This window comes from Osmia lignaria, chromosome 14 (assembly GCF_051020975.1).
Source record: "Osmia lignaria lignaria isolate PbOS001 chromosome 14, iyOsmLign1, whole genome shotgun sequence".
In the NCBI taxonomy this organism is placed as follows: domain Eukaryota; kingdom Metazoa; phylum Arthropoda; class Insecta; order Hymenoptera; family Megachilidae; genus Osmia; species Osmia lignaria.
Window position 1 is genome coordinate 5,508,217 of NC_135045.1, and position 23,002 is coordinate 5,531,218.

The 23,002-nt window shown below is 32.9% G+C and overlaps 2 protein-coding genes and 1 long non-coding RNA gene across 17 annotated transcripts in view; 2 read left to right on the forward strand and 1 right to left on the reverse strand.

Annotated features, from left to right (window-relative positions):
* The window catches only part of CAP (Cbl-associated protein), a 95,384-nt gene extending 86,185 nt beyond the window's left edge, over positions 1 to 9,199 (forward strand). For all 11 annotated transcript variants that reach the window (XM_034331171.2, XM_034331160.2, XM_034331166.2 and 8 more), the window contains 7 exons: positions 4,286 to 4,490; positions 5,465 to 5,723; positions 5,876 to 5,987; positions 6,066 to 6,188; positions 6,411 to 6,565; positions 6,635 to 6,714; positions 7,059 to 9,199. In XM_034331171.2, the coding sequence (XP_034187062.2) occupies positions 4,286 to 4,490; positions 5,465 to 5,723; positions 5,876 to 5,987; positions 6,066 to 6,188; positions 6,411 to 6,565; positions 6,635 to 6,714; positions 7,059 to 7,227 (1,103 nt within the window). In that variant the 3' untranslated portion in view covers positions 7,228 to 9,199. The remainder of the gene's footprint in view (positions 1 to 4,285; positions 4,491 to 5,464; positions 5,724 to 5,875; positions 5,988 to 6,065; positions 6,189 to 6,410; positions 6,566 to 6,634; positions 6,715 to 7,058) is intronic.
* A 4,594-nt stretch (positions 9,200 to 13,793) lies between these two features.
* The window catches only part of LOC117607271 (limbic system-associated membrane protein), a 145,119-nt gene continuing 135,910 nt past the window's right edge, over positions 13,794 to 23,002 (forward strand). The window contains exon 1 of the mRNA XM_034330801.2: positions 13,794 to 13,976. Coding sequence (XP_034186692.2) covers positions 13,883 to 13,976 — 94 coding nt within the window. The 5' untranslated portion in view covers positions 13,794 to 13,882. The remainder of the gene's footprint in view (positions 13,977 to 23,002) is intronic.
* The window catches only part of LOC117607273 (uncharacterized), a 32,178-nt gene continuing 24,452 nt past the window's right edge, over positions 15,277 to 23,002 (reverse strand). For 4 of the 5 annotated variants that reach the window (XR_013063376.1, XR_004582157.2, XR_004582158.2 and 1 more), the window contains 5 exons: positions 19,747 to 20,053; positions 19,181 to 19,556; positions 16,384 to 19,104; positions 16,227 to 16,305; positions 15,277 to 16,151 (listed from right to left, as the gene is read on the reverse strand). This is a non-coding gene — a long non-coding RNA (uncharacterized LOC117607273). The remainder of the gene's footprint in view (positions 16,152 to 16,226; positions 16,306 to 16,383; positions 19,105 to 19,180; positions 19,557 to 19,746; positions 20,054 to 23,002) is intronic. The other variant, XR_013063377.1, reaches the window with a different exon arrangement.

The window sequence follows — 23,002 nt, forward strand, 5'->3', positions numbered from 1 at the left end:
TTCTATGATGAATCTTCAGCAGAGTTCACAGGTGGCTGAGTCTGAGAGGAGGGTGCCACTATCCAATCATTGGGTGAATTCGATCAATGGACTCCAAGCTGGAACCGGAACTACACTTCCTTTGGTTTACGGGCCGATTCCGTACAGTCAGTAAACATGCGCATAATTTTCCTGAAATAATTCCCTTCCTGCTATAAATACCCACGGTGCCGTTAGAATCGCGGTTACTTTTCTTCTTCTTGCACGCGCCTCTTTCAGGTCCGCGTTCTTCCGGAACGCGTTCACTCGCAAAATCGTTACGCTGTTAGGAGAGAAGAAATAGGAGGTTTCTGACACTTTAATATTGTCAATCATATTCTATACCTAGCTATATTTTTTGGAATCAAATATATCCTTCATATAATCGAGGATAATTTCTGACTGTATACCACGCGAAAATAATTAATGCAAAATTTAGAACTTTATGACAATTGATAGAAATGATTTTTTAATTAAAGGTGCAATTAGTCGTAATCAGCGCTTTCTGAGGCGTCATTTTAAAGGAGAAGCTTTAATTTTAAAACCTATTAATTGGATTCGGGCATGAAAAAATTTTTCTTATTCTTCCAGAGAAATTTGAATTTACAAAATTTCCGACAAAAAAACCTATGCTCGTTCTCCCCTCTACTACTTAATGCACAGATATTATAGGACAAACACAGGTTCTGAAAGTAGAGGCTTCACGGTGTTTATTTATGATCCCGAGAGGATTGTTATACGATTATTTTTCACCAAGTTATACATAGTATTATCGTCATTATGTACCTTGTATATTATTCGATTCTGTAAACTGCATAGCAAACAATGAAGAATTCTGCTAATTTTAATTTAATATCTCTCTAAATCTGAATTTCTGTGATATCAGTAATTTTTAGCAAGGATTCAAGAGTCCAGTGTATTGATTTTTCAGAATAGTCTGTGCAAAAAGCTATTAGGGCATAGTGTTAAAATAATCAACAGTCGATCAAAATAATTTACAAAATTTACAAATTAAAAAGAAACAGTAATCGCCGGATTAAAACGAAATTTACATATTTTAAATTTAATTGAAAAATGTTAAAATCCGCAATAATCCAGATTGTTACAACTTCTGTTTTTTGGTCCAATCGTGTAAAATGCTTACAACAACCATTCGCGATAAACAACGTAGCGATTCGTTTAGCTGTTAAGAATCTACATCGTTAATTTTATTTTCATTTCCGGAAGAAGGAACGCGTGAATGCCATTGGCGCAGCACGTGCATAGATCCGGATGTGCCCTAAATGCCAGCTCGCGCCAGTACAGCTGGAACGCAAGCGCAACCTGCGATTCCCTCTCGTGTTCGTCGAGGCTGGACAGTAGTTGCATTCGGTTTATCAGTCGCGCGATCTCGGTGCACCCTGACGGTGCATTCGTGCCGTAAAGTTCGCAAACAAACGTGTGAAAATGTTCGTGACAACTAAGTGTTTACAATAGTTATCAGAGAGGCAGATTGTAGCTTTCACTATTTCAATTGATAACATTATAGAGGTATATGCAAAAGCAGTGACACCCGTGTGTTTCACCTATTTTTATTGTCATTAATATATTGATTACTATGTTGAAGTCGATGAAATTTTATTAGATGGTATTTTTATTTTAAACAAATTCTCCGTATACTCAAATTCAGAAAATTTATATACTTACGTATATTCACCTATAGCAATGAAAGGGTTAAAAATATTGATGAAAGGATTACGTGGTAATTTTCTTCAAACTCTAAACTTCAAATTGACATATCATAAGTTTATTTTGCTGTACTTTTGCTTCATCAATTCGTGTCAGACTTCGAAATCTGCCATTTAGTATGCAACGATATAACGATATTATTCGTAAGAAGCTTATGATTAGTAGAAATAATTCTTTGACAAATCTCAGTCTATAGTAATGTTCAGTACTAATGAATGACGTAGTTTATATCCTAGACAGTTGCGATCTTTTGCACATGCAAAGAAGCCGTACATTTCCTGTTGAGCGAGTTAAATAAGCGACGACCTCGATATGGGTAAAGCCAGTGTTCCTTATCTGCGATCCGATTTTTCGCATAAAAAAAACCGTTCTTCCGGCGTAGAATTTCTGCATGCCCTGATAATTTTAACAATTCGAATCGGAAATGTAGAGGTGTTCTCGTATGGATCTCTTTGAATACGATAGCTGCACTAGCTAAGTCAATATATAGGTTGTTCCGGCGAAGGAAGGTTGTAATTATTGACGGACACTTGAGACTTTCTCTTGTAAATTGTCAATCAATTCAATGATTGAGAAATTTCAAATCATTTCGACGCTTATTTGAATTTAAAAATTCTAGGAAAATTTGAAAGGTACAAGAAACTTAATATACTTGTTTTGCAATTCAACGCTACGAAATACAAAATTTTATAATGTGCGCCAAGTTCTTATTTTAAAGTGGAATCTTTATTTTATTTCAATAATAAAATTTTATAGTCTAGAAATTCTTGAAATATATTAGTAGTTTTTGAACTTGGCAAAAATTAAAATTAAAAAATTATGCAAATTAATGTGAGCATTTAAAAATCATTATCACTTCAATTTAATTGAACAAATTTACGATGCATTGTTTCAGTTAATGCAAGTTGCATAAACTTTACAATTATAGAATTTTCTACTTTAGATTCAGGATGACGTGTCACTTAACTGTATAAGTTAAACGTATGATTATTTACCGCTCGAGACCGTCAAATCTCACGTTTCGTAAGACAACACTTACGAAAGAAGAGACGTGTATCTCACACGGTATCGCGTATCGTTGTTCGAGGTTATCTAGAATGTTGATCTACTTACGCGTGCTTCATTTGCACTAATTACTCAACATAACACAGATTAAATGAGTGTGCATTATCATTATATAATTTACATTGAACATCAATTAAAAATGTTTCCTTTCTCATTCAGGTTCTTTTTAATATCAGGTTGTTGCAGGTCAGATAGGCGATTGCGAAAGGTACGAAGTCTAATACGATTTCATGACAGAAAATTATTGTAAAATAGCACTTATGCCATATCATTTTGAAGCTTAATGTTCAATGAAAATGAATATGTAAATTTTGCCTTAATATTTTTAACTCTTTAGTGCTCAAAGGGTTATGCCGAGGTGTCCAATTTGTCAATGATTTAGAGTGACTGCGTTTATTCTTTTCAGTATTTTCAAGTTTCATTTCGTTATTTTTAACGTTATTATTATTTTGTTACGAGTATATCAAATTTTAACGTTAAAAACACAATGACTTGTGTTATAGTTCATTATTATACTAGCTTGACTTTTATTCATAACGAGCAGACATTTTAAATATAGAAGATTATATTGAAATAACAAAATGATAATTAGTATTACAACATGTGATATTTTGAAATGATTTGCATCGTGGCAGACAGGAAAATTAATTACCGGTATATAAGACGCGTAAAGGGTATTGATTATCGAACTCCACCACGTACAATGCAACGATAGTCATAATTTATACGTTAATTCCATTTGTCATCGTGATACATGCATACTGATACGTGGGAAAGGGTATTTCATTAGCGATGACGTACGTTTTGGACTGATATTAATCGAGAGCTAACAATACCAGTAGTTCAAAACTTCATTTCATCAATATTGAATATTATAAGAGCAATGTATTATGAACAGGTAGGAATTTTTAATAAATTCAAATGAAAATGGTAAATAATTAAAAATGACAAGATATATATATTTAAATAAAAAATAATTTCATAATAACTGCTCAATGTTAATTTTAGTCCCTAGTTGTGAATAAATAAATGCTATATCAATATTTTGATAGAAGCTAATCTGAAAATTAAATAAATAGGTAGTTACTATTGCACCTATATAAAAATCTATTAATGGGATTTAGATAAAAACAAAATGAACATAAAATAATTATGTGCCTATCTACAGTGTTTGCTTAGATTAGCCTTCAAGTATGCAAAGTATTCAACAAAATATTTTAAAATATAAGAAATAAAATAATATTTTTAAGCAGCTAAAAAAGGACAATATTATATAATAACAAAAGATCCGTAGTTTCGTAATGGATAGAATCCAGTAAATAACTGAATAATAATGGATATTCAGTGAAGAAGTGCTTCTTTCGTAAGATATTCCAAGAACCTCTCGTCTTCGTTGAATCTTTTCCTATGATCGAAAGAATTGAGCAAACAAATCAACGAGAGTAAGAATAATAATGACGATTCTTTGTTGTAGAATCACCGAGACGTTATGTGGAGGGTGAGGTGACGATTCACTATCGTTCACCAGTGCGTACAGAGGCGAAAGAACCATTGAGCGAAGAAGAGCTCGCTCGTCGAAGTGCTGAGAATATGCGACGCGTTTATCAAGAGGAACGACGTCGCAAATATCTCCAAGAACTGCACGACATCGATTCTCGAAGACACACCGATAACTTTATGTAAGTTTCATTCCCTGAAACATACAAAAATGTATGTTTTCTAAACGCTTCTTTGTTAATAATTATTAATATAGGCTATTAATTATTATTTAATATAATTATTTAATATAGACTAGCAGTTTTTAACTAACACAACTTGAATAAATGAAATAATCCATATGTCTATACAGTATTTATTATATATTCATTCAAGTATTAAGTAACATTTGTTTATTTTTTTGTTTTTGCATTAAGTATGCTTCTTTTCACAAGTGACTCACCTACGCTTTTATTACAACGCCTGCGTAAAATAACTTAGAGTACGTGATGCATTGCGTAATGACTTAAGTAACGGGAAGAATGATACTTATACACCTTGTGTCATCTTGCTCAAGTAACATGCCATTGACTCTTCCTATTGCAGACATGCCGTCTACGAGTACTTATAAACGTCAAACTTTATCAACACAAATTTTTTTACCTTAAAATATAGCTTAATTTACCTTAAAAGAAACTAGAATTGCTAGAATTTCGCACGACTTTGCAGTATTAATAACCGAAATAAATTCTTCAAATTCATCTATAATTTATAACAGAGAATATACAGCCTTGTTAACGCAAGAAAATAAAATGTTTTAATTTCCCTTCAATTGTAGAAGGGAGATCATTAAACTGTTTTTAATTAACCACTGGAACGCCCCTTAGAAGGAGTAAGATTATCTTACTTCTCAGGTAATTCTTTACGTTTGGAATTTGAAATGAATGTTTCAATGGAAATGCGATACGAGCAAAATGATTACTTCTCTTTTTTTTTTTGAAATTCTATTACTAATTATATTAATAATTAAATAATTATACTAATCATTAAATTCCACTATCTCAGTGTTCTGCCATCGAGGGGTTAATGCTTTACATTAATTTAGATGAAAATTTATTTTATAAACTATGGCTTATGGCATATTTGTATTCTTATATCGTACGATTGTTGGTTTCAGACCATCTCAAAAATCACCGATCCCTCTAAATCGGTACGATGATTTCGTCGACGACTTGAGCCACAGAAGCAGATCTCAAGAGCAAACACCGGAACCGAGACTCGTGGCAAGAGCACTTTACAACTTTATCGGGCAATCTTCACGGGAATTGAATTTCCGTCGTGGGGACATAATATTCGTGCGTCGCCAGGTAGACAAGAACTGGTACGAGGGTGAACATAACGCGATGATCGGCTTGTTTCCATCGAACTACGTCGAGGTAATTTTATTCTGAAATTGTTAACATTATTAGCGATTTCTTGTTATACATTATCCATCAAAATTTTCAGATCACTTCCTGATTTCTATCAAAATCGAAATTTTTAGTGAATCTTATATTAAAAAATAAAATGCAATTCCTTTTTACCATAGATTTTACCATTCGATGGCGTGCGAACGACACCAAAGAAACCCTACGAAGGTCAGGCACGAGCCAAATTCAATTTCATTGCTCAAACAAACCTTGAGTTACCTTTAGCCAAAGGTAAATGCGCAAAGATATTCATAGAATACGAAGTTTTCTATGCAAATAACCGAAATGTTATTTCTTTTGTTATTTCAGGAGAACTTGTTGTTTTGACGAGAAGGGTCGATGAAAATTGGTACGAGGGACGCATTGGAAACAGAAAGGGGATATTTCCCATCTCATATGTCGAAGTTATTACAGAACCTGGACATAGATCAGGTATCCTATCTGTACTCTGAAATTCAATCCAATTTTTCTAATAAATTATGAAAACAAATATTTGCTTATTCCCGATGATTGTTATATAGTAAATTTGCAAAATTAATTGTTGATACTTTACAAAATTTTGTATTAGTTTTTTAAAATTATGCTATACTTTATCAACTATGTACTTTATATTTTTGATTTTTGATAAATAATGCAAGTTTATATTAACTCCAGAAACGCCAACGCAAAGCAAACCAGTTGCCGCTCCAGCAGCACACAGTCTCTTGGTAAATGGATCGGCTGGAGGGAAATTGAGTATGGGACCCCATCATTACATGCCATCAATACCAGTTAATATGAACACAACTCAGCCACACTACAATTCACTGGTTGGTTTTATTCACAACCACTTTTTTCTTCTTTATTCCAAAAAATTACCTAATTTGTATAATTTGTAGCCACGAATGGGAGGAAGCAAGTTGCATGTATCTCAACTCAACGAAGCGTTGCATATCGATACCCAATCCGACCCAATACCGTAAGTTTAGTTTGATTTTCATATTAATTAACATTTTAATGACATTTTTTAATCCGACGCTATTTAATTTTTCCTGATTACTTTTTTTTCACTTTTACTGTTTTTAAAAGAATAATTTGCATAGACGAAGTTTAGTATTAAGTTAGTGATTTTTTGCTTATTTAAGAATTCCGGTATTCGAATATTTGTCTCTCTATAATAATAATTCAGCTGAAGGAGATTCAATTTTTAATAACATGGAATCCTCAACCTCGCAAGATTTTCCTAAGGACTGCAGAATGGCAAAAAGGAAATATCGATTAAACGTATTTATTTGTTAATTAACGTTTTCGAATTTACTTCAGATACCGGGCTCTATACAATTATAGACCCCAAAACGAGGACGAGCTCGAGCTAAAAGAAGGCGACACTGTATACGTGATGGAGAAATGCGATGACGGTTGGTATGTCGGTTCTAGTCAGAGGACCGGATACTTCGGCACCTTCCCCGGAAATTATGTGGAAAGAGTGTGAAACACAATAAGCGGTAACTTTGTTACAACGCGTATCGAACCACAGATCACATTTTACCAAAGCACTGAATCGAACTTTTAACAATTTAACGGCCTCATGTTTTACTTTTAGTCGTGTTCAAAAAGACCAATCTACAGCTTAAGCCTTCCTTTACAAAAATAGTGTGTTAAAATGGAGTCGAGTAAATGAAAACAGAAAATGTTTCCAAATATAATCTATGGATGCAGATTTTCTGCATTTTCAATTTATTTATCTCTTTATTTTATTGAACTAAATCTTTTACATTGAACTTACTTAACTATAGTGACATACTGTACTCTAGTCCCAATCAAAGGGATTAAAACTATCAGGTATGTAGTTAAGTAGCAACGTAGATGGCTGAAAGAAATAATTTGAACTTCAACGATTGATTCTTTATAAACTCACGAAATAAGTGACGTGGCCATTAAAATGTTAATATAAATGCGATTTAACGTTCACACATCGACGATAAGAGGCGTTAATAACAAGCGCCATTAAAGTCTTCCTCTTCGTCAGTTTTCCACGCTGTGGTGAACCATTTAACGCGAGACCTTCTACCGTCGGAATTCACCAAAAAGTTTAACCTGTAAGATTAACGTGTAAGTAGTGTACGATAACAATTAGTAATTTATTGTACGAAGTTCAAGGGAACGAGTGCGTCAGGCGGACGTTGCGAAAATAAAGAAACTACGATTCAACCGTGTTTCTTATCGAGATTAACGTTCAATCTCGTCTGTATGTTCTGCAGGCAGCTGTTAAGGAATCACTCGTCGGAACGAGAAGATTCTGGGAGTGTTTTAATAATATTTCTGTGTAATTTGTAAAAAGAAAGCGAGTATACATTTCGAAAAGTCTATCTGGTTTCACCGGCAACGAACGAAGATATTCGTTTATAATTATCCCATTGATCGAGCAATAATCATATCTGTATTTCCGAATTCAAAATTTTATGATTTTTCTTAGCGAAAATTTATGAATAATTTAAGAATAATTTTTAGAGGAACAGTGTAAAATTTATATAATGAAAATAAAATTAAAATTGGGGCTCCCTCCCTGGTCCGTTGCCCGGAGGTTAAAATACTGATTGAACTTTTTAGCGTATCAATCCATTTACAAAATAAATGCAAGATTGTAGAATAAAAAATTATTTTATGCGGCATTATTTTCGAGAAAATCAGATTCGAATATTTTTAGAATATTTTTCAGATAACTGCGGACAGTGATTGGATTATCGCTCGAGCAACTGAAATTACATATTTATCGATGGAAATTACTGGGTTTATAGTACACGAGAGATTCCTTTGAACCTTGATCCTTTACGAAATGTGCACAAACTTGAATCAGGAATGGACGAATCAAGCGAACTTCAATAAATAAGTTTCATCGACGTTAGATAAATAGAGATCTGTAAACGAGCCAAAGATAAGAAAGTCTCGGAAGTTTTTCCTTGTTTCAATGTATGAAGAGAAACATTTCGCCAAGAATTTTTCGAGATTTTTCCAAAAAAAAGTGCTTCGAATCGTAAATTGTTTTGAATTTAAGGAAGACGAATTTCCTTCTGCGTTTGGTATTGTAGATAAATCAGTCGTTATTGTTGCATTCGTGAGTATCCAAGAGTAAGTGATTTATAATTGAACGTTTGCCTTCCCAAATTAATATTTTTGTAAACATTATTTGTACCCAGAGTTATATATATATATATACATATATACATATGAAAATGAATTATATAATGTATAGAAGATATATCTATATACATGTACACATATAGTTACGATATTATACGAAGCTGTAATTCTCCAAGTATATAATTAACGGCATAATTAATGCACGTGTTAAGATGCACACCAAATGCTCGACATTGAGCCGTGTTAATCCGTATTTAATGATTACTAATAAAATGAAGTCTGCTCGAAGCCATGATTTTCGAGAACGTTTCGCCATGACGTTACACGACAGTCTAATGTTTAATCCTAGACAGTAAAGAAAAGATAACTTGGATCCAGTTGCAAAACAGACAATACGTATCATTATTGTAGTAGGTCAGCAGCAAGAGATAATCCTGTATGTAGGAGAGGGGTATTAAAAGAAGAAACTATTGCTACTTTAGTTCATGATTCTTTTAACTCTTGTTAACACGTTGACTGACACAGTAGATATAGACATGATAACATAGATCAGGCTTAGGAATTAAGTGCTCTTTTCGGCCGATTTTCAGAAATTGCACCCTCTTTCTCCGGCCGCGCGTCCTTGGCTCCGCAATCGTACCTTAGGCGCGTGCCATATCAAATACCGTCAAAGTCAAAATTACAGAAAAGTGATTTATATTGTAAATTAACAAACTAAAACGAAAAATTGCAAGTTTTTATTCAGATTCAACGTGTTAAAAGAATTTTTTTTCATTTTGTTCAACTGTTGTATATACTCCTACTATAATTAATATTCACTATAAATATTTACATATTTATTCAGATGGGATGCACCATTTACGTAAATTAGGCGTTGACAATAATACAATGGTGAGTATAGTATACATTTAATATAGTGACTTTTAATACAATATTTGTGGAAAGGAATGAAACATTTTCTTTGAAGAAATAAGGGTATCATGTATCAAGCCCTCTGGTAATTTCTTCCGTTTTTCAAATCCTTTTCACTTAACTTTAGTGCACTATACGAATATACAAATTTTCGTACAGTCTACATAAATTTTCACTTATAAAATTATTTACAAAGTTTCTAAATCTCGATTTGAACTAGTTTAATATACAATAAATGATGTACATATCAGAAAAGTGATTAGTATGTAAGGTTGAAAGGGTTAAAAATCCAAATCTGTTATGTCGAATTACTAATGTGATTTTAATAGTATTAGTTACAATTTTATTTTAATTCATAGCGTCAGTCAACGTGTTAACCGATGTTTACAGTTCAATGTAAAAGATTTTTTCTTCATTCTAACTAAAAAAACAGCTAGAAAAATTTTATTTAGATGTCAATATAGTCCTAGTTATCAGTAGTACTTTTCAGAACATAATTTTTCGATATTATAATACAATCTGTATAATTTGAACCGACAAACTTAATGTTGAAATACATATTCAACAACATTATCTTCTTCCTTCCTGGATAATTAAATTTAGTATTTGTTGTAATATTCGACATATAATATCGTGTAACGTATGTTTGTTAAAAAAAGGAAAGGCTAAAGATAATGATCGAAAATATCATGTTTAAACATCGATGATTTCTAAATGAAGATATACATACATATACCTATACACGAATTTGTATAATATAAGAATTAAATTGTATAAATGATAACTGTATACAGAAAATACACATATTACAAATATTAAAGAGTTTTAGGTTCATCTTTTGCATTCGTGAGGATTTTAATACATTGAGGCCAGAACGTCGTCAGGATCTACGGTTCGCTTGACTGACAATGATCGTAGATCTATGACTTGCAGTCGCAACGTGGTAATTGCAACGTCGCATATTTTGGCTTGGGGGTCCTTGACACCCCGGGTGCCACAATGTCGCTATACAAAGAGCATCACCGGTGCTTCGGGGTCTCTAATACCCCAAGCCATCGGCCATTTCGCCATCTATACAAAAGCGGCGCAAACTATTCGTTAACTTACCGACTGTTAGAAGTTCAGTCGATAAGTTGGTAATTTATTGAATAGTTTCCGCTGCTTTTATATAGATGGCGCAGTGGTCGAACTTAAAAAATACTTAATTCTAGGTGGTTTTTTCAAAATATAAGTTTGTCAAATAATTATTCTAATAATTTTTCGATCTTGTTAAATAATAACTCGGTTGCTTTTTTCAAATGATTTATTTACCAAAGTGCATAAAGTGAATAGAAATTTGTCAAACAATTACAATAATAATTGTTCAGTTTTGTGCTGTTTTTGACTGATTTAAAAAAAAATAGAATCAAAGGGAGTGAAAAGTGAGTTTTTTCAAATGTCAGGCTTAGAGCTGATTGTGAGATGAGGAGCGTCCGGCTGTGTATAACAAGTGGTATGCGAAGACATGTGGTCAGACCCTCCTGCACAGCTGGTTACCGCATCCCACCTTGCTTATTAGCCGCCTCGCTGTCTTGGCGCCTGCGGAGACCATAAGGTGTAATACCGGATCATTTCCTTACTGACATAGCTTAATCACTAGGCTCGACTGTTCTAGTAGTACTTTTCCCATTATTTTTGTATCACACCCGCCATAACAATGATTTCTGCTGCCCTCCGGGAATGAAAATTTTGGCGCGAGTATAGCTTACTGCCGGACAGCGGTGTCCTGGTAGTCGAATGATAAGGTAGTATCAGGTGTTTAGTAATGGAGGTTGTACGGATCCAATTTACCACAATGTGAAAGGTAACAATGCACTGTAATTGGAATTGCTCTCTTCTAAATTTATTTTCAGTGTCTATTATTCATTGACACCGTGCGATCTTCTCCTAGTTGTTGCCTTTTTCGTTCAACAGCTACGTTAAGGAGTTAAGAATTGTTGCATAACGATTGGTTCCGCATCTTTGATACTTGAGTATACGTGTTACGACGGAATAGTAATTATCTCTTTCCTCTTCATCATTCTATTCATTGAGTTGTTTTCTTTTCATCACGCCTCCCTTTATGAGTAAAGTAGTACTTTATTCGGATCCCCAGATAGGTCTGATTCGAAGAAGGTCACAGTGTCACCTTCAGTGACAAAGACTTCAACTGATAAAACATCAAGTCTGATAAAAAGGAATCATACAGGATGAACGCAACTAGCATAGCGAAGAGTTCGACACCGGAGGCTAAATCCTGATGCTCCTTTATCTTCAATTCCTTACCCATTGTAGGTTCACTTGTTGTCAGCTAACAAGGCAGTATCATATTTACACCTGCATTCGCTCCATTCGCAAATGTCTCAGATAAGGCAAGATGCTACTTATTACCGTCATCGGAAGGATTATCAAAGTCTATGTCTGCAATCGTGATCACGAGAATTAGGTGCTATAGTCAGGGGCGGGTTTGCTCGTAAGTGAAGAACATTTGAATACCTTCTCGTACAGCAGGCAACAGTGCACGAGCCACGGTCTCTATAGATGAATCTAGAGTAGACATTGTATTTGTGATTCAAGCTTGTGGATTCGAATGGAGGATACACGAATGAGATTACCTAGGTTCGTAAGTGTCACTTGAATGACATCGAGGCTAGAGTGTGCTTACTCGCAGGTATGCAGTGTCTGTCTCTGTGATTAGTTCATGTATTATAGTGCTAGTCTTAGCTAATGCTGCACTTCTATCATTGTTGCGTTGTTTAGGGTAAACTTTCGCATACATTCTTAGGTAATGATCATTCAAAATATACTTTGGTAAAGTTCAACCCACTTCGAGTGGATTATCTTAGGGACGATGTATTATGAGTGGTCACAGAGCTTTGTTTTAGCGCATCTTCTATGATGGTAGTAACGAAGCTACGTGCAAGCTCAAAAGCATTGTACTTATAATTTTTGAGGTACGAAATTTGTGACTTATCTTTACTGCTGATGGCAATCTCCAACTGGACGTTCAACAGCTGGCAAGGCTCCCATTTTGCTGGAGATACTGCAACCGTATGTGGAAGGAGGTCGTTCAGGACATGTTCTTGCCCATCTTCAAATAGTTGTCTACCGCGTGTAGAACAACCTTGATGATCAGCTACACCAGAACACCTTTTATGCTGCTGTAATAGTCGTCTCGAGTTATTAAGTCCGCAGTTTTTGAAAACTGGAAATTGGTACACTCGTAAGATTCTTCATTTTCTTTAAGGACCTTCGAGAAGGACGATCGTGCTTAACAGCTTGTTTTCTGAACAGAGTCAGCTAGGTACATAAATTGTAATGAAATTTTCTTGAATTTAGTTTGCCAGACTCAATTGTGATTGACGTATCATGAGCGAAGTGCCGGTTAACAGTGCTGTAGGTCATACCGACCACCAACGTAGTGGCTTTTCCTAATGGAAGGCGTTCCTTAATTCTAATTGGGTAGCAAGTAACTTTCGTGTCTCCAATAGAAGGACCGTGCAACTAGAAGCAGAAGTTCACACTTGCTACATGGGTTCACACGCGCCATAACTCAAGGAGGTTATAACTCGACAACCATTAGAAGTTGCTTCGAGGAATGTTAGAACGGGACTTTCTTTAATATTTCGGCAGATATCGATTATGTGTCCAACAAGTAGTATAAGTCTACGCTTGTACGTTCATCGAGTACCTTGTTTACCCTTTGTTCGGGTTAGTGTTTGCCGTACAAAGTCTTGAACTATTTTGTCCCAAACATCCTGCACGTTTCCTCGGTATGGAAAGTAAAGAAAATTAGATATACGTGATTTGCAAAAGTGACGCGTGCGGTATTGCGTAGGACGGGAGCTGATTGACAGCAGTCTCTTCGAGTATGCTTTCGGGTGGGGATGAGGCGGTGGAGTGGGGAGGGGGTGGACAGGCGCTCCGTGTCGCGAGCACTCTGCGTTGAGTCAGAACGAACCGGCAAGAGGGTGGAAAGAGGGGGGATCCTCGTGCGCGTAGGATATACAGGATACCTCGCGAACTCGGAACTTCAGTCTGGACGCGGCAAGCGTTGTCTGCGTCGATGGTGAGTCATGTGCGAGAAACGTGGTATGTGCACGCGTAAACGACAAGTGCCTCTTCTGGTAGTGACTACTTTGTTAGTTGGCGTACGTCCAGAATTAGTCGGTGAGTACACAAACATTTATACGAGTTTTCTTTTCCCTTTTTTTAATTCATCAACCATCGGGTTTGCTGTCGGATACTATTCATGCTTCATACTTTTGACAGTTTTGTGACAGTAACTACTACGAATCAAAATTTCATAGCTGACAAAGTTACAAAATTTTTGAAATTACAAAATGAACTAGTATCTAATACATTATAGCAAAATCACTTTATCTATAAAGTGCAGTAATTTTTATAATGAATTGCTAATATTGTTTTACCTAATATACGTATATAACCTATTTAACTGTCGTGGTATAAATGGATAGAATAATTCTGCAATATTTATAAATGAAAATTAATTAACTTGGATATCAAGTAATTTTTGACGGGCATCATTAAACAGTTCATTTATTAATGCTTATTTAGTATTTGACGTCGTAGTTACTGAAACACATTCCTCGAAGCAAACCAAACAGCGTCTTAACTCATAGACCGGCACATTTCTCGAAAAGGTAAACACGGCTGTTGCGATGAGTTCGTGAATCCAAACAAAAAAAGTTGAAAAATGTTTCATTACGTAGTGGAAATGAAAACCAAACATGTTTATTCTTTCTTTTCATTCGTTTATTCATAATTTTATTGAGAGATAGTTTTAAATGAAGGCATAATTGATTGAAATGAAAAAGAAGTAAGTCATTTTAAAGAGCATTACAATTATCAACAATTATCAACAATTATCAACAATTTTATTCCTAACACGTTGATTGCAATAACGAAAACGAACATTTGTAATCGAACACTATATTAGGGACATAATGGTAATTTAGTTATTTAGAAAAATAAAAGATACACAAACTTTGAATAATGTTACTTAAATCCAATACATTATTCGCCACAATAAAAATAGCCATATTTAATATAGTTAGACTTATGATTAATGGATTATGGAAGATATTAAAACTTAATTTTTTAATGCAATAATTCAGTTTGCTACTTTACACTGTTACGGTAATTTTAATGAATTGTTTAAATATCTCAATTATTTAACTCTCGAACAGCAGAGCCTGGATCAATCGCGACTCAATTTATAAAACATGTACAAGAATATTAACCTAACCTAACATAATGTTACATGGATAATTTTTAGATGGAAGAGCTTCATATGCTAAAAGAATAAATTTTAAAGGAACAGTGTAAAATTTAGAGAATGAAAATAATATGAAATGCAAAATTAAATTAAAATTGGGGCTGTCTCAATGGTCCGCCGTTCAAGGGTTAAGCAAATTAAATTCGTAGTACCTATCGATGACCAATGTGCCAGAGAATTCTGAGTATTATTAAAATTGCACTAGTAATTCAAGATAATAAATGAAAGCATTGAATCAAACAAATCTTAATATTCTTAATAACCTCTATTATAGTGTAGATACAGTCTTTCCAATTTTTTAAATTAACGTTTTAATAAATAATATTGCCACATGGTTTGCTGCACACGTCAATTTTTATTACGACAGATTCATCTTCATTCGTTTATGAATTAAAATTTAAACACAGAATAGAAATTACTTAGCAATTAGCTAACATTAACACGTTGATTAGCGCTAACGATGAGTTAATGATCGATTCAAATGTACAATAATATAATCGACTAATTATATTACAAAATTGGAAAACAAATCTTCAATAAAATCACTATTATACTAACAATATAAGGTAGCAAATTGGAAGATTTAGTTTAGCAAATTAACTCTTCGCACCTACTGTAATCAGTTTCAGTATGTCTGACCACACGTGTCCATTTCTACTGCGCCAGTCAGCGTATTAAACGCAACAAAGGGATCTTAACTCGTTAACCAGCAGGACGGTCACCGGTGACTGACACAACAATTTAATTCGATCAAATAATTAAGAAATAAAAATAGTAGAATAATTCTAAATATTACAAGGGTGATTTTAAGCAATTAAATGTTGCTAAAAATTTTAACATTTTTTGAGAAAACGCATAGAGTAATCAAATTTTTAAAAGACAGATTTTCTAAAGTGATATTTTTTAATTTGTACCAGTTTTCTTTCAAAGTAGCGACATGTCTCGAAAGTGAGGGGAAAGTTGGGGAAAGTATGCGTATATGCAAGCGTCTCCTCGTGATTGTAACTCACAAGTTTCCTCGTTTATCCCTTGTTTCCTTTTTGATGCTAAACAAAACAGAAAAGATCTTACGCAGTATAGTCTCGTGTATTACAACAAATCTGAGCCTGATGATTGCGTACCATAGAAATGGCGGGGAAGTTACGAAAATTTGCAAATATATAAGAATGCAGCCGTTCCTTGTTTCATTTTTAATCCGGGCTGAAATGAAAAATTCTTTTATCAAATTATTTTGTATACTTTAAAGAAGCGTTGCTCAATCTTTCGTGCTTCGCTTACCTCCTGGAAACGTAACATATAAACTGGTGTACTCCTTGTATAGATTGCTAAACCTATAGTTATAATATTATAATGAAAATAAAATGAAAGAATATTTTGCAATTATAAATTTTACATATATCTAACTTAAAAATTGTTGAGTTTTCACGGTAGGACCCCTAAAGATTTTAAGGTTCCTCAAGGGGTATGCGTACATAATACATACATGTATCCTAATAAAGTGTAGGCATTTTTATTATACCTTCCCTATAAAAAATTTGTATAATCTGAAATTTTAAATAAGTTAGTTTAACAGGTGTGTAAATAAAAGTAAATTAGCATGTTTTGTTTTTCCAACAAGAGTGTACAATATAGATATTTTTATTAGAGCGTGCGGTACTTGGTTGAAATTTCACCCGAAGGATGATCACGTTACTTTTTTGCTAATTTTGTTTCCAGTAGAATGTTTATGATTTTCACCATAATTTTCCACTTTAAAAGAATACATAAAATTATGGAATACATTACGTGCCCGTACATAAGAAAAAATGAAAAGCTGTACAGCGCTTAAAAATAGACAATGGATGAATTTTCATCCAAAGCTCGTGGGCAGATTAGAAAGAAAATATTCCTATAATATTTTAATTAAAATGTGGAATAAAATGTTTTGCTTCGAAATCACAGGAATGCCATTGAAATTTAATATCATCAAGGGTTTAGTAAATCATTTATAAAGTTCGATTAATTCAGTGCGAAATTAACTGATGAGGTCAATTATTCGGAATCACTGAATACATTTAATTAATAAATAAATTAACGTTTTCTAAATATCTTTGCTGGTAGAGAAAAAAATATAACAAAAATTTTCATAGGTATGCACAATTACAATTAGTAAAAAAAGTATGGAATTGTAAATTTATGACACGAACAGGAACGGATTCCATTGAAAATTGGAATATGATTTTGAGATTCCATTATATAGCGAAAAGTTGGTTAAATTGTGAAACATATTCAGTTTCCTTTGTGCCAATTGTTAACGTAATTATTATCGGTAATGGTCTCTAATCATTATGGAATCTAATTAACTTATAAGAATGATATCTCTCTTGGGTAATAAAAAGGAAACGATCCCGCGTTTTTACGACGTCATACGTTGTTTTACACCGTGAAATTAAAAGATACGGACACACTGGAACCGTGAAACAAAATCACAAGGAACATTGGTCGGAAACAAGCTGAAAGAAACGAGACAAAGAAAAGAGATAGAGAACGTTCCCTCGTCACTCTTAGAATTCAATCACACCGTGTTTACAGCTCAGTACACTTAATCCTCTTTATTGGATTCAAAGCGTTTTGCTGGTACACTGTATCTCAGAATTTGATCAATTTTATGAGCAAAGGGGATGTGGATGATACTCGCAAACCGAACATCTGTCTATTGGTGTTCACTGAAATTATGCTCTTTTCAACAAGATGTTTTCAACTGTAACTATTTATTTAGTCGTTTCCTTTCAACCCACAAATGATCTTCAGCTGAAAATTAACTGAATTATATAATTTTTAATTTATCAACCTCATTTGCTTCAATAGATCATTGTGGCCGATACCACAAATTAAGTATAATTGAAAGAATACATTAGAAAATTATTATTTTGAAAATTAATAATTGAAAATTTTTAATTTTTAAATTAACGATATTGGTACATTGGTTTTTGTAATTTTATGATTCTTGTTATATCTAATAGAATATTATTAAACAAAAATTATGAAGAACTATGCTGATAAATTACTAATTTTTGAAAAGTAATTTGCATCTGATAGAGTAGACACAGGTAGAGAAAAAAATAATGGTGTGAAAAGTCAAAATGACGAATATGTAACCGCGACCGCGTAAAGTGTTAATCTGAATATAATGTGAATGTAATAAATTAAAAAGTAGCGTGAATGTCCTTTGGGTGAAATTTCATCCGAATACCGTGGTTGAAGGTATCAAAGGAGATGCTGGCAACATGAAAGATTCATTTGTTTTCCAGCCTACAAAGTCTTAAAATAATGAAAAAATAAAAGGTAGAAAATAATTTTAGGAATAAAATTTAAAATTAAATCAGGAACAAGATGTGTTAGGATTCAATGGTAAAATTTAGTAAACAAACACCTTAATTATTTACCTGCGATTTTGGCTGAAGTTAGCATGTAACTAAGAGAAACAAAAATATGGTTCGTGAATTTGTGTTATTTCAAATAACAAGGAAAGTGGGTTATTATAATCACGAACTTGTGATCTTAAGATTTGCGGATTTTCATATGAATTACCTAATTTAGACTTTAGGTATTTTATAAATCAATTCATTCGCTTGTATGTACGTTTCGTTGTCAAAGAGACACAAATTTTCCTCTGAAGGGTAGTTATATACAAGTTTGCAATGTGCTGATTGTAATTTCGCAAGGATAATGCGAAGTAAGGCCCAGTAAGATTTGAATATCTGCAAGTTCGTAGCACCCAGCAGTGATATTGATCCCAGGTTAAGAGACCTTTGCACGCGATCGAATTCTCTAACACAATTCGTTGTCAAAACAAGCCTGCTGTGTTATTAATTTGTGGCCAGGATTATTCCTTTAGATTGTTAATCGATATTCGAGTTAACCGTACTTCGAAATCACATTGATATTTTTCTTTAAATTTCTTGAATACTTTATCGCATTTCTAACATTCTTTATGATGTATCATAGACGAGATGTCATCTAAAAATATCAATTAATAAGAACGTAATGCAGAAACATAGAGCATATGACATCATTTGATTTTGTCTTGTCATACTTTTTCATATTTTTTTTTTCTCACTTATTCTTCATAAACCTTTTGTTTCAATGTCCCCCATAGAAAAAAATGCAGGGGGTGAGATGCGGTGAACAGAGTGACCCATAATGCAGACTCGTTATGTCCAATCCAACGATTTGGAAAATCAGGGACACCCTATTAGAGAAAGTTTCACATTTGATTAGAAACTTTAAAGTCCAAGGTTGTTTTAGGGTCATACTATCATATTTGTCCATCTATATACTATGATTGAATATTCGTGTAAAAATATGGATAGCTTTGTTTATTGTTTATTATTTAATTATTTAATTATTTATATTGTTCATAATTCGAAATGCCCAATATGAATATTTCATTTAGATAAGTATAAGAATTCCTGAAAATAAAGTTGGTGGATTTTTATAGAAATTCAAGTATCGCCTACATAGTATGTATGTATGTGTGGCGTCACAGTCAACGTGCTAGATATTTCAAAATCTTTCCTGGATTTATGATATGTTCAATAAATATCCTGAGATTTTTGAGTTATCCGCAACATTGGAAGAATTCAATCGTTCTATACGTACGTGGCTTTTTGTCCAACAGCTTTCTTGTCTCTTATTTTTTTCTTTTTCCTTTTCTGACGATCACGGATGATTCAATCCGATATTTTAGATTTGAAATAGCCCCTAGGGATAGCCAATGGATTTCCTTCTGGCTAGCTTCTCTGGCTACGTCAAATTCAATTTGGTTGATCAAGAAATTTCTGAAGACTGCCACTGCACAGATATGTCGTTTCACTTTTCCTTGCTTATTGACAATAGCTTTATCTCTTTTAATTAATTTACTTAAAATTCATTATTATAATTCTGAAACCTGATTTCTTCTTATTCCCTAAAAGAGTATACTTATTTAAAAGTGTGTAAAATTTAATTTAATTACAAATAAAATTTTAATTACATTTCCACTAAAAAGTACTGATTGATAATTAATATTTTAAATTGAACGATTAATGTTTATAATTATCGACTAATTTCATCAATCAATTAAATCAACCGTGATTCGTTACGATGAATTTTCTTTTTAATCGTAAGTATTAATCAATTAATCAAATTAAAAATTTTAATCGATTGATACTCGCTACTTGTAACAAACCATGAGCGTAGGCTTTCAATTGGATCGGCTATTTACACAATTACCGGTATAATTGTTATCCAACGTGTTATTTGATTTGACCGAGCCAACGAAGATGAATCGGATAAATCACTATCCAATTCTGCAACCACTTTATTGTACACCCGTTATTCGATTGCGTCAGTTACACGAACGATAATTTTGGGAAATATTTCACGTGCCGCAGCAATATGATAATTGACAATTGAACCGTCGGTTATCTGACAAGAATATATTACTGAAAGATTAAATGAAAATAAACGTTCGTTTCTATACTTCTCTTCAATGCGTTTCCCTATGTAATATTTAAACATGCGCGGTGCAGGGAACCGGCATGAAATTATCGTTTGCAATCAACGCGTTATGGCGATTCAAAAGTATATTCTGTGAAATAGAACGTGGAATGTCGATAACGATCGACTTGATTAAATAATTACTTTTTACCTGATAGTCTCGGAATGAATGAAAATATTCGCTTTTTAATTGTTTCACGAATAAAAATGAAAATTGAAAGTATAAAACGCGAGACCACCTGGAATAATATAAATTTCTTTTTCCGTAATGATATGGAAAAAATATTTGTTTTTTGTCAATGAGATTTGAATGTTAACTTCATCTTTTTTTTATGAAATTCTGTTAATGAAGAGTATTGAAAGTATTTTTTTTTAAAACATAATTTATTTTTTGTTCACTGCGAAAAAAGTAACATCAATATACATTCAACCAAAGATGGGTTTCGGAGTGAATATTTCACGAGTAAATGATTAAAGTGGAGGCTCAAGAAGAACGAATAGTAGTAACAAAATAAACATCTTCATCATGCTATATATTTTAATGAATGCTCAAAATTTCCTATGCTGTTTGAGAACGTGGCAGCCGAGTGCTTAAATGTTTGAGTACTGTTTTCCTACGCTCAGCTATTTCTTTTTTGTTCTCCCCGCGATCGCGTGAATATCTGAACAGAATTGATTCTGTACCAGGAACAGAAGAGCTTGCAATTTTTATTTAAAAGTATCTGTATTAAATGTAAACGTTTACACAATCGACGTAAGTTAAAGAAGTTAAGGATAAAGAGCTTATGTACATAGATGTACTTTTTTAATCCTTGGATGACGGATTGCTGAGGCAGAGATTGTTTAAATTTAATTTTAGACTCGTTTTCATTTTATTTTGTAAATTTTTAGTTATATTTTTATATTCTTTTTGTTCGTTTACAAATTCGAATGCCCAACTTTAGTGAGAGCGCCTTTGGATGCATTTTGTAAATTTTAATTAGAATTTTTTCTAGGATTAGCTAGGTACATAGAATTTTAGAATATTAAAATATTAAATTTTAGAATTGTAGAAAGTTTGGTCACGATTGACCCTTATTTCCAGTTTCACAAATAAGTAATTAGATTCATCACCTTTATCTCAAACAGTAAAAATAAGTATCAATGCTTTTATAATTGATACATAATAAATGTAATTTAAGTTTTATTACCAATATAAAATGTGAGATTTTTGTTGATATTAAAATTGAAAATTTGACATTGTCATTTATACATTCATATTTCAACCTGAATTTCAACTAGAAAATATAAAGTACAATTTCTTCAGGTACATTGAATCTTTCACTAAGGATTTTACATTATTCTTCTCAATCCGCTTCAACAGTATTCTTTAATTTATCATTATCCAGTGCGCCTGGTCGATCTTTCTTAAAGATTAACCAGAGGTTTATTAAGAAGTTCATCTCTACTTTCAAATTGTTTAAACTACTTTTGTACCGTTCATTTATTTAGAGTATCACACTCGAAAGCTATGCAAATTTTCCTGCCACTTTCTGAAACTTTACTACCTAGTTTATTCTCGTAGAGTAAACACGAACAAATTACAATTTTTAACAGGGACAGTTCAAAATGACTTCGGACGCGAAAAGTGAAATACAAGTTAAGATGAATTTTTCTTATACGATGACTTATACTACCATTTACTTGCTCTTGTAATTATAAAGGTTACTCTATAAAATTCAATTTTTCGACTGTCTGATAGTTTATTCAATATTTTAATATCTCTTGAATAGCTTAAAGTAGGATTATTCAATATTTTAATATCTCTTGAATAGCTTAAAGTAGGATTATTAAAAAAAATGTCTTATTAATTCTTCTTTTTCCATTATGTGGCTGTAAATAGTAGTTTATAATAAATTGTTATAATATTAGTAAACGGGATTGTTAGTTCTAATTATTATTTGACCAAATTTATGTTTAATTGTTTCAGTTTATGCAAATTGTATAAGCATATAAATTCGATTTTACGCTCCATTCCCTAATGTATTTTTCAAAGACACCCCGTATATACATAAACATAGTATAACCAGTTAATTACACATGCGAATACGTCTTTGGATCCTCAGGGCAGAATGTTCCACGTGGCAAGAACGTATTTTGCACTAATTGCTGCACGCACGTGTAGCCACAGTTTAAGCGGGTATAAAAGACCCTCCAGGTTTAATAAGTAGCGAGCGTGTCTTCTATAACAATTGTTTGAGGCATCTGTCGTCATGTTATATATTGTGTCTATTATTATTAGTTAATTAGTACATTAATTCTCTTAAACGCAAACAAGTTTCTAAAAAAAAGCATTGTAGCCTTTCCGATTGGTATTATCTTGAAAAATAAAAATTTA